General features: G+C 41.2%; 1 protein-coding gene across 1 annotated transcript in view; it reads right to left on the bottom strand.

Moving 5' to 3' along the window:
* The window catches only part of LOC115130437 (cadherin-12-like), a 192481-nt gene that overhangs the window by 55031 nt on the left and 121256 nt on the right, over window positions 1–16194 (bottom strand). Inside the window, exons 3-5 of the mRNA XM_029661585.2 lie at window positions 15567–15861; window positions 12787–12906; window positions 5358–5525 (exon numbers count right to left, since the gene is read on the bottom strand). Of these exons, the coding sequence (XP_029517445.1) occupies window positions 5358–5525; window positions 12787–12906; window positions 15567–15861 (583 nt within the window). The remainder of the gene's footprint in view (window positions 1–5357; window positions 5526–12786; window positions 12907–15566; window positions 15862–16194) is intronic.

Here is a 16194-nt window from a genome sequence, read left to right as displayed (position 1 = left end):
CCCCTTGACATTTTTCCTATTTTGTTACCTTATTACTTGGGGGTTTGTATCATTTGATTTACACAACATACCTACCACGTTGAAGATGCAAAATATTTTTTCTTGTGAAACAAAAAAACAGAACTTGAGCATTCATAACTATTCACCCCCCCAAGCTCAATACTTTGTAGAGCAAACTTTTGCAGCAATTACAGCTGCAAGTCTCTTGGGGTATGTGTCTATAAGCTTGGCACATCTAGTCATTGGGATTTTTGCCCATTCTCCAAGGAAAAACTGCTCCAACTACTTCAAGTTGCATGGGTTCCACTGGTGTACGGCAATCTTTAAGTCATACCATAGATTCTCAATTGGATTGAGGTCTGGGCTTTGACTAGGCCATTCCAAGACATTTCAATGTTTCCCCTTAAAACTTTTTAGTGACGGGGCAGTATTCGGAAATTTGGATGAATGACGTGCCCAAAGTAAACTGCCTGTTACTCAGGCCCAGAAGCTAGGATATGCATGTAATACTCAGGCCCAGAAGCTAGGATATGCAGGATATGCAAAACTGTTAAAATCATGTCTGTGAGTATAACAGAACTGATATGGCAGGCGAAAACCTGAGGAAAATCCACCCAGGAAGTAGGATTTTTTAAATTGAATGCCTATTGAGTATCTAATGGGATAGGACGCAGATTGCAGTTCCTATAGATTCCACTAGATGTCAACAGTCTTTAGACATTGTTTCAGGCTTGTTTTCTGAAAATGAAGAAAAATTTGACCTTTGTGTCAGGGGACTGGGAAAGCATGCAGTGCTGGTTTGCGCCCGTGACTGTGTGCACGCCCTTCAATCTTTTTCCTTTCTATTGAATACACTATTGTCCTGTTATTTAGACAAATGACAACCTGAGTATTAATAATAAACATTGTTTGACATGTTTCAACGAACTTTACCGGTACTATTATGGTGTATTCGTCTGCATGTTTTGGCCGCCTTTGAGCCAGTGGACTACTGAACAAAACGCGCCAACAAAACAGAGATTTTGGGATATAAAGAGGGACTTTTTTGAATAAAACAAACATTTATTATGTAGCTGGAACTCTTGTGACTGCAACGGTAAGTGATTAATTTGATCGCTATTTCTGACTTTCGTGACTCCTCTACTTGGTTGGAAAATGTTTGTATGCTTTTGTAAGCAAGCGCTGTCCTCAGATAATCGCATGGTATGGCTTTCACCGTAAAGCCTCCTTGAAATCTGACAGAGCGGCTGGATTAACAAGAAGTTAATCTTTAAGCCGATGTACAACACTTGTATTTTTATGAATGTTTATTTTTACTATTTCGCTATTTTGAATTTGGCGTTCTGCAATTTCACCGGATGTTGTCGAGGTGGTTCGCTAGCGGAACGCCTGCACCAGAGAGGTTAAACCACTCAAGTTTTGCTTCAGCAGAATGTTTAGGGTCATTGTCCTGCTGGAAGTTGAACCTCCGTCCCAGTCTTTAAACTCTTGAAGACTGAAACAGGTTTCCCTCAAGAATTTCCATGTATTTAGTGTCATCCATCATTTCTTCAATTCTGACAAGTTTCCCAGTCCCTGTCGATGAAAAACATCCCCACAGCATGATGCTGCCACCACCATGCTTCACTGTGGGGGATGCTGTTCTCGGGGTGATTGAGGGGTGTTGGGTTTGCTCCAGACATAGCATTTTCCTTGATGGCCAAAAAGCTCAATTTTAGTCTCACCTGACCAGAGTACATTCTTCCATATGCCTTTTGGCAAACACCAAACATGTTTGCTTATTTTTCTGGCCACTCTTCCGTAAAGCCCAGCTCTGTGGAGTGTATGGCTTAATAAAGTGGACCTATGGAAAGAAACTCAGTCTCTGCTATGGAGCTTTGTAGCTCTTTCAGGGTTATCTTTGGTCTCTTTGTTGCCTCTGATTAATGCCCTCCTTTCCTGGTCTGTGAGTTTTTAATGGGCGGCCCTCTCTTGGCAGGTTTGTTGTGGTTCCATATTCTTACATTTAAAAAAAATGGATTTGTGCCCTGTGGAATGTTCAACGTTTCTGATATTTATTTATAACCCAACCCTAATCTGTAATTCACAACTTTGTCCCTGACCTGTTTGGAGAGCTCCTTGGTCTTCATGGTGCCACTTGCATGATGGTGCCCCTTGCTTAGTGGTGTTACAGACTCTGGGGCCTTTCAGAACAGGGGTATATATACTGAAACCATTGACAGATCATGTGACACTTAGATTGCACACAGGTGGACTTTATGTAACTAATTATGTGACTTCTGAAGGTAATTGGTTGCACCAGATCTTATTTAGGAGCGTCAAAGCAAAGGGGGTGAATGCATATGCACACACCACTTTCCGTTTAATTTATTTATTTTTGGCATTGTATTGTTTTTGATTAGCAATTTACACACAATACACCATAATGACAAAGCAAAATCTGTTTATTTAGAAAGTATTCAGACCCTTTACTTAGTACTTTCTTGAAGAACTTTTGGAAGGGATTACAGCCTTGAGTATTCTTGGGTAAGACGCTAAAATCTTGGCACACCTGTATTTGGGGGATTTCTCCCATTTTTATCTGCAGATCCTCTCATGCTCTGTCAGGTTGGATGGGGAGCGCTGTAGCTAATTTCAGGTCCTCTCCAGAGATGTTCGATCAGGTTCAAGTCTGGGCTCTGGCTGGGACGCTCAATAACATTCAGAGACTTGTCCCGAAGCCACTCCTGCATTGTCTTGGTCATGTTCTTAGGGTTGTTGTCCTTTTGGAAGGTGAGCCTTCACCCCAGTCTGAGCGCTCTGGAGCAGGTCATCAAGGATCTCTCTGTACTTTGCCCTGTTCATCTTTCCTTCGATCCTGACTAGTCTCCCAGTCCCTGGTGCTGAAAAACATCCCCACAGCATGATGCAGCACCCACCATGCTTCACCAAAGTGATTGTGCCAGGTTTCCTCCAGTCCTTTAGATGAAATTCCCCCGAGCGGGCTGTCATATGCCTTTTAAAATCCAAGCAGACTTCCGTCTGGCCACTTTACCATGTATGCCTGATCAGTGGAGTGCTGTAGAGATGGTTGTAATCTGAAAGGTTCTCCCATCTCCACAGAGGAACTCGGGAGCTCTGTCAGAGTGACCATGGGGTTCTTGGTCACCTCCCTGACGAAGGCCCTTCTCAATCGATTGCTCAGTTTAGCTCTGCGGCCAGCACTAGGAAGAGTCGTGGTGGTTCCAAACTTCTTCCATTTAAGAATGATGGAGACCACCATGTTGTTGGGGACCTTCAATGCTGCAGAATTGTTTTGGTATCGTTCCCCAGATAGGTGTATCGACACAATCCTGTCCCGGAGCTCTATGGATAATTCCTTCTACCTCATGGCCTTATATAGACAGATGCAGTTGAAGTCGGAAGTTTACATACACCTTAGCCAAATACATTTAAACTCAGTTTTTCACAATTCCTGACATTTAATCCTAGTAACAATTCCCTGTCTTAGGTCAGTTAGGAAGACCACTTTATTTTAAGAATTTAAATGTCCGAATAATCGCAGAGAGAATGATTTATTTCAGCTTTCATTTCTTTCATCACATCCCAGTGGGTCAGACGTTTACATACACTCAATTAGTATATGGTAGGATTGCCTTTAAATTGTTTAACATGGGTCAAACATTTCAGGTAGCCTTCCACAAGCTTCCCACAATAAGTTTGGTGAATTTTGGCACATTTACTCCTGACAGAGCTAGTGTAACGGAATCAGGTTTGGAGGCCTCCTTGCTCGCCCACAAATTTTCTATAGGATTGAGGTCAGGGCTTTGTGATGGCCACTTTCTTCCGTACATAACGGTGGTCAATAATGGCCACATGGGGACAAAGATCGTACTTTTTGGAGAAATGTCCTCTTGTCTGATGAAACAAAAATAGAACTGTTTGGCCATAATGACCATCATTATGTTTAGAGGAAAAAGGGGGAGGCTTGCAAGCCAAAGAACACCATCCCAACCGTGAAGCACACGAGTGGCAGCATCATGTTGTGGTGGTGCTTTGCTGCAGGAGGGACTGGTGCACACACAAAATAAATGGCATCATGAGGCAGGAACATTATGTGGATATATTGAAGCAACATCTCAAGACATCAGTCAGGAAGTTAAAGCTTGGTCGCAAATGGGTCTTCCAAATGGACAATGACTCCAAGCATTCTTCCAAAGTTCTGGAAAAATTGCTTAAGGACAACAAAGTCAAGGTATTGGAGAAGCCATCACAAAGTCCTGACCTCAATTCCATAGAAAATGTGTGGGCAGGACTGAAAAAGCGTGTGCGAGCAAGGAGGCCTTACATACCTGACTCAGTTACACCAGCTCTGTCAGAAGGAATGGGCCAACATTCACCCAACTTATTGTGGGAAGCGTGTGGAAGGCTACCTGAAACCTTTGACCCATGTTAAACGATTTAAAGGCAATGCTACCAAATACTAATTGAGTGTATGTAAACTTCTGACCCACTGGGAATGGGATGAAAGAAATAAAAGCTGAAATAAATCATTCCCTGCATTATTATTCTGACATTTCACGTTAAAATAAAGTGTTGATCCTAACTGACCTAAGATAGGGAATTGTTACTAGGATTAAATGTCAGGAATTGTGAAAAACTGAGTTTAAATGTATTTGGCTAAGGTCTATGTAAACTTCTGACTTCAACGGTATGTATGTATGTATGTATGTATGCTTATAGGCTTTATTCATAAATATGCATTTTTTAACTTGTTGAATTGATCCATGTTGTTCAAACATGCAGATTTAGATTTTCATGGATCAATAAATGAATAAAATACAAAATCTTCCACAATAACACAATCCGCATGTTTGGCCTGCCTCCAGTTTCTTACTTGTGCACTGATTAACTATTTAATTTAAATGACTTGTTTGGAATCTTAAAGTATATACTTAATTCCAGAAATGTTATTACAGGCATCAGCTCCCATGCTGACTCTGTCTTGAGTTAAATAACACTGCAACTGAAAATAGATATTTTCCCTTTAAATAATGAAGAACTAATTAATGGAAGGTACATTTCTAAGTATGTTTAATTGTATGTGGCAAGGTACTAAGCTATTAAATAAATGATATATCGTGAAAAAATATAAAGAACATAGACACATGTCCTTTGGGCATCAGCATTATAATCAATTATTCAATCATGATATGAAATGGCAATATTAAAACCGATATTATGAATATGAAACCGAAATGTAAAAATGTAAAGCAAACTTCATACACACCAACACCAACAGAATAACAACCCCCCCCCCCCCCGAGTGGTGTGTGCAAACAGGCCCCTATTTGAATCTCTTCCTCACTCTCTCTTACTTTTGGAGAACCTTGGTGGGTTGTCGTTGACGTCGCTGAGGGTGATGTTGATGGTGGTGGTCCCGGCCAGACCTCCCAGCTGACCTCCCATATCCTTGGCCTGGATAAGCACCTGGTACTGCTCCTTCACTTCGCGGTCCATGTTCGGCAAGGCCGTCCTTATTATACCTAACGACAACATGGTATCATTAGAACATGTCAAAACGGCTGATATCTTTGCATTTTACTTGTATGTCAGATAAGCTGTGCAGTCCAAATAGGGGATAGGTGGAGACATGATAATAGAGATGGGACAAGTTGAGTGTTAAGGCGTTGCTGCTCGATGCCCCCTTTTTCTGCTAGAGGGTTCAAATGTACAAATGACCTGGGTAGTAGGGGGGGCCCTTAGAAAGAGGCTTCACTTAAAGGTGCATTAATGTACCTGAAGTCAAGGTGTGAATTAAGGGGGAGCCAGGTGGTGCTCAGCTCCCTTGAATGAGAGGTTAGCTCCCGAAATTAATCAAAAGTCAATCTTTGGGGGAGAGGGGGTGATTCTAAGCATTGCTATTTTAACCATTCTCTATTTTCTTAAAATATAGTGGGAAATATTAAAACACCCCCACCTCTCTGTCATGGTTCAACTATTTATTTCTATGTGGCGGCGCTATCCACACAGAGGTGCTGAATTTTGGCCTCAGCTGAACTCCTTTATGCATAGATTTTCCTTCGTACTTCCTAATTTCCGTAATGTGTCTGCCATGCATCCTTGATAAAAATAGCTTATGCCTTTATTCCAATGCATTCGATTTATCTGTTGATTAATTATTGTTTGCTTTTGTCAGTCAGCTGTTTAGAGCGCTAATTGCTTTGTTTTTCAGGTGTTCTCCATGCCATCCGTGGCCAGAAGTAGTTTAATCTGCTTTATTATTTTCTATCAATATTTGTTTTCTTTCCTGGATAACCTACAGCTTGACACCAATGCGCATCCAATCCATCCAACAAGTAGGCTATATGTAAATATATTTTTTATTTATTTCACCTTTATTTAACCAGGCAGGCCAGTTGAGAACAAGTTCTCATTTACAACTGTGACCTGGCCAAGATAGTGTGTGCAAATGGCGTGAGGAGGTAAGGCAATAAATAGGCCATAGTGGCGAAGTAATTACAATTTAGCAAATTAACACTGGAGTGATAGATTTGCAGATGGTGATGTGCAAGTAGAGATACTGGTGAGATACTGGTGTGCAAAAGAGCAAAAAAGTAAATAAAAACAATATGGGGATTAGGTAGATAGATTGGATGGGCTATTTAGCTGTGTACAGCTGCAGTGATCGGTTAGCTGCTCGGATAGCTGATGTTTAAAGTTATTGAGGGAGATATAAGTCTCCAACTTCAGTGATTTTTGCAATTCGTTCCAGTCATTGGCAGCAGAGAAATGGAAGGAAAGGCAGCCGAAGGAGGAATTGGCTTTGGGGGTGACCAGTGAAATATATCTGCTGGAGCACGTGCTGTGGGTGGGTGCTGCTATGGTAACCAGTAAGCTGAGATAAGGCGGAGCTTTACCTAGCAAAGACTTGTGGATGACCTGGAGCCAGTGGGTCTGGCGACGAATATGTAGCAAGGGCTAGACAACGAGAGCATACAGGTCGCAGTGGTGGGTGGTGTATGTGACATAAGAGATGGCACTGTGATAGACTGACTATAAGGTGACTCTTTCGGTTAGAAGCATTCAATTTTGCAATGGCATAGGCCTACATTATTTTGGATTTGTGTGCCCGTGAGAACTGTTTTCACAGCGAAATGTTTTACATAGGCATAGTTACACTTACAGTGCATTTTTCAAGATCTCAAAGATCCATGGTCCATACTGGGTTCAAATTAAATAATCAAATTAAATTGTTAAATGCTTAATAATTACAAATAACACTGTAAACGTCATTAATTTATGTCACATGATCTGTGAAGACATCAAGCATTAACTTGTGAATATGGACAACTCATGAACTAGGGTGTGAAACATGTTTTGATTCAACTCATGTTCTGTATTATTTTGAATGTAGGCTACCTGTTCTGCATGTGTTCATGTGTGAAAAATTGTCAAGGTTGAGAGGGTAGGCTACCGGCAGTGGTGTAGGCCTAGTGGAGGGTAAATGCAAGTAAACGCTGTTAACCCACCTTTTTTGTAAAAATGCATTAAAAGTATAGGGAGTATGACTTTTTTCACTTTAACCTGCAATCGGTGTTTACCCACCTATTTATTTTACCACTACATATCTGGCTATTGGTAGGCCTATTTGAAGTTCATGGTAATACACATTGTAGCCTGGTCTAGTAAGTTCACCATGTGTGTTAGAGTGACCATCCTGTTTTTTCCAGGACAGATTCAGACCCATTTCAGTCTACAAAAAAGGTGAATTCGTCAACAATCAACAACATCAATGAATGTAGGCCTTATCAATGGCAATCGCTGAATGTCATTATCCACATTTTCTGATGTTTTGTAAACGGATGTCTATTTCCATTCATCAAATTGAGCGAGTGTACATGCAGTTTATTTGATGGAATAATTTTGGAGTGGACGAACATGCACAGGTAGCCTACTTTGTGAAGTGATTTGTTTGGCAGATCAGATTAAAATATATGACTGGTCGTGTTCATGACACATTAAAAGGCAATTCATTTTTATCTTTTAAATGATGTAAGTTCATGCACTCAATAGAACCCCCCCCCCAAATGTCATGGTGTAATTCACACTCTGATGAGATAGAAATACTGGAGACACTTGACATTCAATACTGAACTTAGTGAGGCTTTGAGGGACCCTGAGATCAGAGCAAATATACAGCAGAGTAATGGCCAGGTCAGGTTGGAAGATGTCGGAGTGATAGAAGATATGTAAAGGGGGCAAGATGTACGTTTACTTTTCTCGTATTCCCCCATCAGTCACATGAAAAGGACAGATGTCACATTTGAACCTAAGATCCTGTGTTCTGCGTGTGCAACAATCAAAGGATGATGTTTTTTGACAATCGTTTCATGTTTAGTGGATTCACGCTCTAGCAGGGAGGGAGGATGCTGTGAAGTATATGGTGATTACGCATGTGAGTCCTTCCCCCGCTTTTCTTTTCCCTCTCTCCTTCTTGTTTGTTCGGCTGCATTGATGTATGTTTGGCTGTAGAGGCAGGTTCAGCATGGAAAACATTTGTTTTAACTTTTTTTTCGCCATCAGGTTGGAAATACAGTCGCAGTGTGTGTTTTGTATACTCTCCAGGGTGGAAATGCATGATCTGTGATTCTCCTTATTCCCTTTCTCCCTGTGATATCACATTGGAAATGGTTAACGTGATACACCCCCCCCCCCCTCGCTCTTCTTTCTTTTGCCCAATTTGAACTGTGTTACCATTGTGGACATTGTGCTAAAGGTTCTAACTTTTTCAATGGTAATCTCTATTTGAGCATTAAAATATAATCTGCTCTATGTTGTATCAGTGTAAAAAATACCATCTATTGCATTTTATCCATGGTATAGTATATTTTTCGTTCCACGTGCAGAATACAGTTACTGGAATAATTTTTAGGTCTTCTTGCTGAAAGCACCAACTACTGAAATCCAAACATACTTGTTATTATTTGATGTACTTGCTGAAAGCATTTAAGTGTCTACCGCTCTGGATCAGCCAAATGCATCATGGTATGAAGGCCAATGAGACGTCCCATGGTCCTTTGGAACAATGGACTCTGGAGGGAAGAGCAGTCTTCATGACATGGGTGTCATACAAAGGATCTCCTTCAATCTAACAGGGTCAACAGCTTGACCTGGACATTTTTTTTATAACCCATTGCATAATTTGCTCAGAGCTCAGATATAAAAAGCCAAGTGGCATATGAGGGGAAAAAAGGAGAGTGGCAGTATTTGCTGTCGATCAGGAGTTTGAGAGAGCTGGTAGTAAACCATGAACCCTTCAGCCTGCCAGTTCCACACCATAATGCCTGCATTAACATTCTGAAGTGGCTCATGGGATTGCAGGGACACTGTCTCTCTTCACACTCCAGCTAACTTCCTCGGCAACCACGGCGATAGACACACACACAAAAACAGACTTTCACACCACATAACCACTTATCTGATTGAGTATCACTGCAGGCCCTAAGGATTTCCAATATCGGGATAAGAATATGGCCATGTGAAACCGAGAGCAGAAATATGTCTAGGTTCACTCAGAAGACAAACAATGACTAACAATATCAGGGGATAAGAATATGGCCATGTGAAACCGAGAGCAGAAATATGTCTATGTTCACTCAGAAGACAAAAAATGACCAATAATAATCGGTTTCCATCCTGTTCCAACTGAGGGCTGAGAGGAATCGAAAGGACGGAGGAGGGAGGACAGAAAACAGCTGCAGCTCAGCTGTGTTTAACCTTTGACTGCTAAAGTAAAGTAAACATTTTCACAAAAAAAACTACTTTCAATGAACCCGGCTGCATCCCATCACTCCAAACCTTGCTGCTATGAAACTCTCACTGTTTATAATGCCCCTCACCAAAACTATTTTAAAGCGAAAAGTCTAAGACCAGTAATAGCGATATATTTTTCTTGAGAATTTTTACAAGTATTTTATTACATACAGTAGTTCCTTGTTCCACCCGGAGTGGGATAAAAACATCTCACCCCCCCCCCTGCTAATCAGATGTTGAACAGTAAACAAGTTCTTATGAAACAACAAAGAGAGAGCTTTTGAGAAAGAGAGCACTCCAGAGCAAAGTATTAGAAGAAGCACAAGTGCCATTCTTCAAAAGACTTGACCCGGCTCCCGGTCGTTTCAGTTTATGAAACCAATATGAATGTGGACCACATCAGTGTGCTGATTAAATCTGCTATTTTGGAGAAGGGGCGTTAAAAGCGGGAGATTCAAAACCTTTTTGGACAATAACAGATAGTTCAACCAAGAATCTTGAGGATACTGTTTTTCTCCAGTGACATACATACATTTTTATTTCAATTGCTTTCAGATTAAAATACATAATACACATCTAAATTATAACACAGACAATTTGACTTTGACACATTAATAGAAGTAGAAACTGTATCGAACAGTAGACTACAGCAAATACATATGGGTTAGAGTGTTGTAGGGTTCTTGACAGTTAGCTGTCTATTATAAGACTGATGCTCGCTGGGCCCAGTTGGCTCCTGGACACGCATGATGGGCAGGGTCAAAGAGGTGCTGATCCCTTGACACTGGCATAGATCTAGACCCACTACCATTATGTTTGCAGTCACTACCACTACTATTGCACACCATAATTCCTTCAAGACAAGCAAGCACACACATTTTCTTCAGGAAATGCCCTTTTCTAGTTTAAATTTACACTTTTACAGAGGACAAAGCTGTGAGCACTGCACACATTTAATTATATGACAATACTAGCTACAGAATTTAACTGCTGTCATACACTAACCGGCCTAATCCCAATGTCCTAGTATTGAGGTATGTGAAAAGTAATTTGTAGGAGCTATTATTGATTGTTTTTCCTGCTTTTGCAAAGAAGTATAGCAATGATAGAGAACCTTATCAGTCCACAGTAAAGAAATGGAAGTTATAGCGTGTCACTGTTTCTAATCCATTGCCCTGTAATCAAATCAAGATATTTCGCTCATTTGTTTATTCGGATCGATAATGTGTAATTAAGTTGAAGACAACACCTTGTCCATACTAATGTTAAAAAGTTAGAATATCTGCCCGCCTATTACACTTTCACAGCTACAGAACTTGGCATTCTTCTTTTATGAAGTGTTGTGTCTTTAGTATCATTAAAGGTGAAGACTGTTATTTTATCTAATAAATTCTCTGTAATTATTATTACATGATTAAACTAATCATGCACCTGTAATTAACTAGGAAGTCGGGGAACCACGGAAAATCTACAGATTACAAAGTTATATTTTTCAGAATACAACTCAGATATTTTAATATCTGATCAATTCGGGTTTTATTAATTAATTATTCTTTACGTTACGTCAGTCTCATTCCAAACGTTGTAAATGGTTGGTTATTTGCACGAACCCAGGCTAAACTATGAGTCATCCATACACCAATTGGCTTAATAATTTATTTACTAACTAACTAAATGATCACAGAAATGCATAGCAAACAAACAGTAGGTATTGGTTACTAACAATGATAGGGAAGATCCCTTAGTGGGCTGAACCGATATGACGGCTTGGTATACAAAGAAAAGGGGGTGTGGACCGATAAAGGAGCGGGAAAGACAAAATGGATCACTACACACAGTGGAAAGTTATATTCATTGAAATGCTAATCCTTTGCACATGAACCCTCGCTCATTCGGGAGTAATTGCAATCAATATATTTATGCCCATATGTCGTTGTTGTCTTCTCTGATGGAATCGTTGGTCCGTCTGCTGGAGAGTCAGTTCATCAGAGAGACTTTGGTTACTCATGGTGGTAGCTCTATCGGCGGCTCCTGACAGTGTCTGTTGTAATGGATTCGTCAGGCGTCCAATGTTCTTAGAGTAGATGTTTCGGCGGTTGTCGCTATTCGCATCCCAGGTTTACATAACTGCAGACTAGTAATTAGTATCTAAGATTTGCTCTTATTCTGTAGGGATCGATAGTCTCAGAGTTTAACCATTTCCACCCGTGTAGCCAATGCGCCACGTGGTATGGTTTTCTAGTCTTGGTACTCAACCATTGCAACCACAGCTCACGCTGGGGGTTTGCTTAGCCTTAAGAGGATTTCCTCAGGAGGGTGTTTTATTCGTAACACTAGAAAAGGGCGGTTCCATGACGCCTGATCATGTCTGGACTCACGGGGGCCAATGACTTAGTTAAACTTTACAGGGAATACAATCGTCTCCATTCTGAAGGTTAACGTCCCATTACATAATTTTACAAATAGTTTCACATTACTCATTCATTTCATACAATAATTAGATGCAAACCCCACAATTGAGAAATGTACACATTTAGAGATATAGTTATACGTGTTTCCTGTCCTCCATGAGGTCACCAAATGAGACCCACTCATCATACCATACCTTACGTATCCACGGACCCTTCCCACATTCTCACAACTGGACATATAGTTTAATTCTCTCATTTTGGGGATTTAGGAGTTCGGCCAAGTGAAATCACTTGTTCTCTCTCCGTATTCTCTCTTTCTGCATGGCCAGGGGGAGAGAGTCTCCGCCAGGAATTCACAACCTGAGATAACAGAACCTGGGTGTAGGAGAGAGGGGGAAGCCACGATCCACACCCAGAAAGGGCCACGTCATTACATAAGTAAGCTATTGTCATTGTTTAGACAGACAGGTATCCCGCCTTTTTTGTTATTTCAAACGATCTATAAACATAACAGCATTCAACATTGACAAAAAGTACCAAATAAGATACATTTTTGACTGATGTTGCCCATCTTATTTACCAGTCTTGGGATCCACAGAGAAGTATGGCTGGCCATGGAGGATGCTGTAGACCACTCTGGCACTGTTTCCATAGGTAGGGTCATCTGCATCTGTGGCTGTCACCTGCATCACATAAGTCCCTGTGAAACAAACACATACATTTGCATCATACAGATGGAGTCATTTTGTACGTTTTTTTCCCCATACGGCTTAGCGGCTTGTGCCACCATGAATGCATCACAAATGGCATTCTATTCCCTAAAATGTGCACTAATTTTAACCAGGCCCCAGGTCAAAAGTAATGCCCTATGTAGGGAATAGGGAGCCATTTGGGACAGAGCCACAGAGGCTAAAGCGTGAGGAGGATACGATAAAAGATAAATGTGCAATATTGGAACGTTGAATTATTAACTATGTGAAATATACATTTGCAGAACTATGCAAGTGGATGTTTAGCCAAAAGATGCTCATTCATTAGACATCGCAAGCATTAAGGAAACAAAGAGCCATTCACAGCAGGAATAGGAAACAAGATGGCAGCCATCCAAACTTCCTGCAGTACCAGGAACAGAGTTAATAACTGTAGCTTGAATCTAAAACAGCATTGCATTAATCCACTGACTCTACAGAAGCATGTATATCTACAATTCAATCCAATTGGAAATGATTCTATCTACAAGCTCAATAAAATCACTATTGTGGCTAAATGAGATATGTATTTTTTAGTCCATGTGTACAGGCTGGTACTGTACAGTATGCTAGGTGGACATCCAAGGGAAGCTACATCCACAAATGGCCATTGACACATGTTAATCTCTTAGTTGGTTTTAGCAAGGCTCCATTAAGCAGGATTTGCGCTATGAGCAGATGATAACAATTGTATGAAAACATTAGGTGAGAGAGATTAGAGTGTTAATCCTTCCTAACAAAGCACTGCACCACGCACCCGGGTATAATGGAGCTGAGATGCTGGTCATTTACACTTTAACTACTATAGGTAGTTACTTTGTACTGGTTTATCAGCACGTATTGTATTGATGCTTTTGCTTGTGCTTTTTAGTGATACAATCATTTTATAAACAGCTCCAGTTCCGTAAAGCTTTTAAATACAAGTGCATTGTTTAAAATGGTTTAATAATAGCTAAACAAACTATACACCTGTCACGTCCTGATCTGTTTCACCTGTCCTTGTGCTCGTCTCTACCCCCTCCAGGTGTCGCTTGTTTTCCCCTGAGTATTTATCCCTGTGTTTCCTGTCTCTCTGTGCCAGTTCGTCTTGTTTGTCAAGTCAACCAGGGTTTTTGTTTCTCAGCTCCTGCTTTCCCAGTCTCTCTTTTCTTGCCCTTCTGGTTTTGACCCTTGCCTGTCCTGACTCTGAGCCCACCTGTCTGAAACCCTGCCTGTCCTGACACAAGCCTGCCTATCGCCTGGTACTGTTTGGACTCTGACCTGGTTTATGAACTCTCACCTGTACCCGACCTGCCTTCTTCCTACCCCTTTTGCCATAATAAATATCGGAGCTCAACCATCTGCCTCCTGTGTCTGCATTTGGGTCTCGCCTTGTGCCCTTATAACACCACTTTTAACTTGGCTCATTCCAGTTCCTTGAAAATAAAAATACAGTACTCATCAAAATTGGTCTTTTGAATCCACACCCATTTGCCCAAGGAAGGGTTATCAGTTCTATACATTTTATTAATGTAATTAGAAGTGATTAATATTTTTCTCAGGTACACACTCCATCAATGCCGTATTGAACCATTTAACACACACACACACACACACACACACACACACACACACACACACACACACACACACACACACACACACACACACACACACACACACACACACACACACACACTCGCACACACACACACTCGCACACTCGCACACACGCAGAATCATCTGAAAATAGTCATCATTCCCAAAGCATACAGCCCTCCTGCTCAATCCCTCATTTAAAGGAAACAGTCTTTTCGCCAGCAGGTCCTACATTCCTGCCCCTGTTTCGGAACACACATCCACCCATCCACCCGCCAGCCCCACACACACACACACACACACACACAAACAAAAACACACACAACACACAGACTGCCTTCCAGCTCTGTTTACCTACATGGAGTAGAAGACTGGGCCATGTTTTAGATCAGCTTGAAAGGGACCATGGTGATTTGAAACATTACATTGTACACTGACTGTACCTTGCTCCATTCAGCGTTTGGAGATATCTAATATGCTGTTCTCTTCACCAGGGCTCCATTGCTATTCAGAAGAAGAGGAGCCAATCTGAGTGAATTACCTTGAGCTCCCTTCCCTGATGTAGAGAGCCTCAAACCGCAATGTACTCATACACTTTGGGCATAACTGGCTCGCTTGCTGAAAAGTCCAAATCTGCGGATCTGTTTTCTTCCCTCTTGTTCTACCTGTGGCTATAACACTCCCTTTCTTATAATATATTTTTGTACTCTGTCTCGATCTAAAACTCTATGTGATCGTTTTTAAATTCTGAGAAATGCATCTATTTTGTTATGTCAAGATTGCAGGTAATTGAAGCATTTTGTGATATTATGTCTACATTCCAAATTGCACCCTATTCCTTACATAGTGCTGTACTTTTCTCTGGTCAAAAGTAGTGCACTATCAATCAATGAAATTTATTTATAAAGCCCTTTTTTACATCAGCTGATGTCAGAAAGTGCTATACAGCAACCCAGCCTAAAACCCCAAACAGCAAGCAATGCAGATGTAGAAGCATGGGACCAACAAATTCTTTGGTGATATTTCTTCTTACCTACAGGTGACATCTCAGGGACACTGGCTGTGTATGGCCCTTCTAGAAACTTTGGTTCATTGTCGTTGATGTCCTGGACCTTGATTACAAACTCTGATTCGGGCTCCAGTGGCCTGTTGGTGTCGATATCGACAGCCTGCGCGCGGAGTGTGTAATAAGGCTTCACCTCCCTGTCAAGGCTTCTTAAGGCATGGATGTCCCCGGTCGTTGCGTCAATGGTGAAAATGGAGCCGGCCCCTTCTCCCATGAGAGTGTACTTCACCTCGCTCTCGCCCTTATCCAGATCAGTGTGCAGCTGCAAGACAAGAGGAAAAGGACAGGTTCAGTCCAAACAATGATACTGCTAATGATTCAATGAGACCACTGGGGGAGAACAGTTTCAAGTAAAGGCAGTTCATGAAGCGAGTCGATGGGACTGACTGCACCTACAGAATACAATGAAAAAACCCTACATCGTAGGATATGTGCTGCTAAAACCACAAACAGTATTTACAAAGCAGCATTTTTATATACAAAGCAGCATATTTTTTTGCCCCAGCTCTAGGGATTTGGGATGTGCATATAATCTACATGACTGCACTCCCAACAATAGGTATATCCAGCACACAGGTACCTTTTCTTCTATATG

This window comes from Oncorhynchus nerka, linkage group LG6, assembly GCF_034236695.1.
Source record: "Oncorhynchus nerka isolate Pitt River linkage group LG6, Oner_Uvic_2.0, whole genome shotgun sequence".
Lineage (NCBI taxonomy): Eukaryota > Metazoa > Chordata > Actinopteri > Salmoniformes > Salmonidae > Oncorhynchus > Oncorhynchus nerka.
This window is presented reverse-complemented; position numbering and strand designations above follow the sequence as displayed.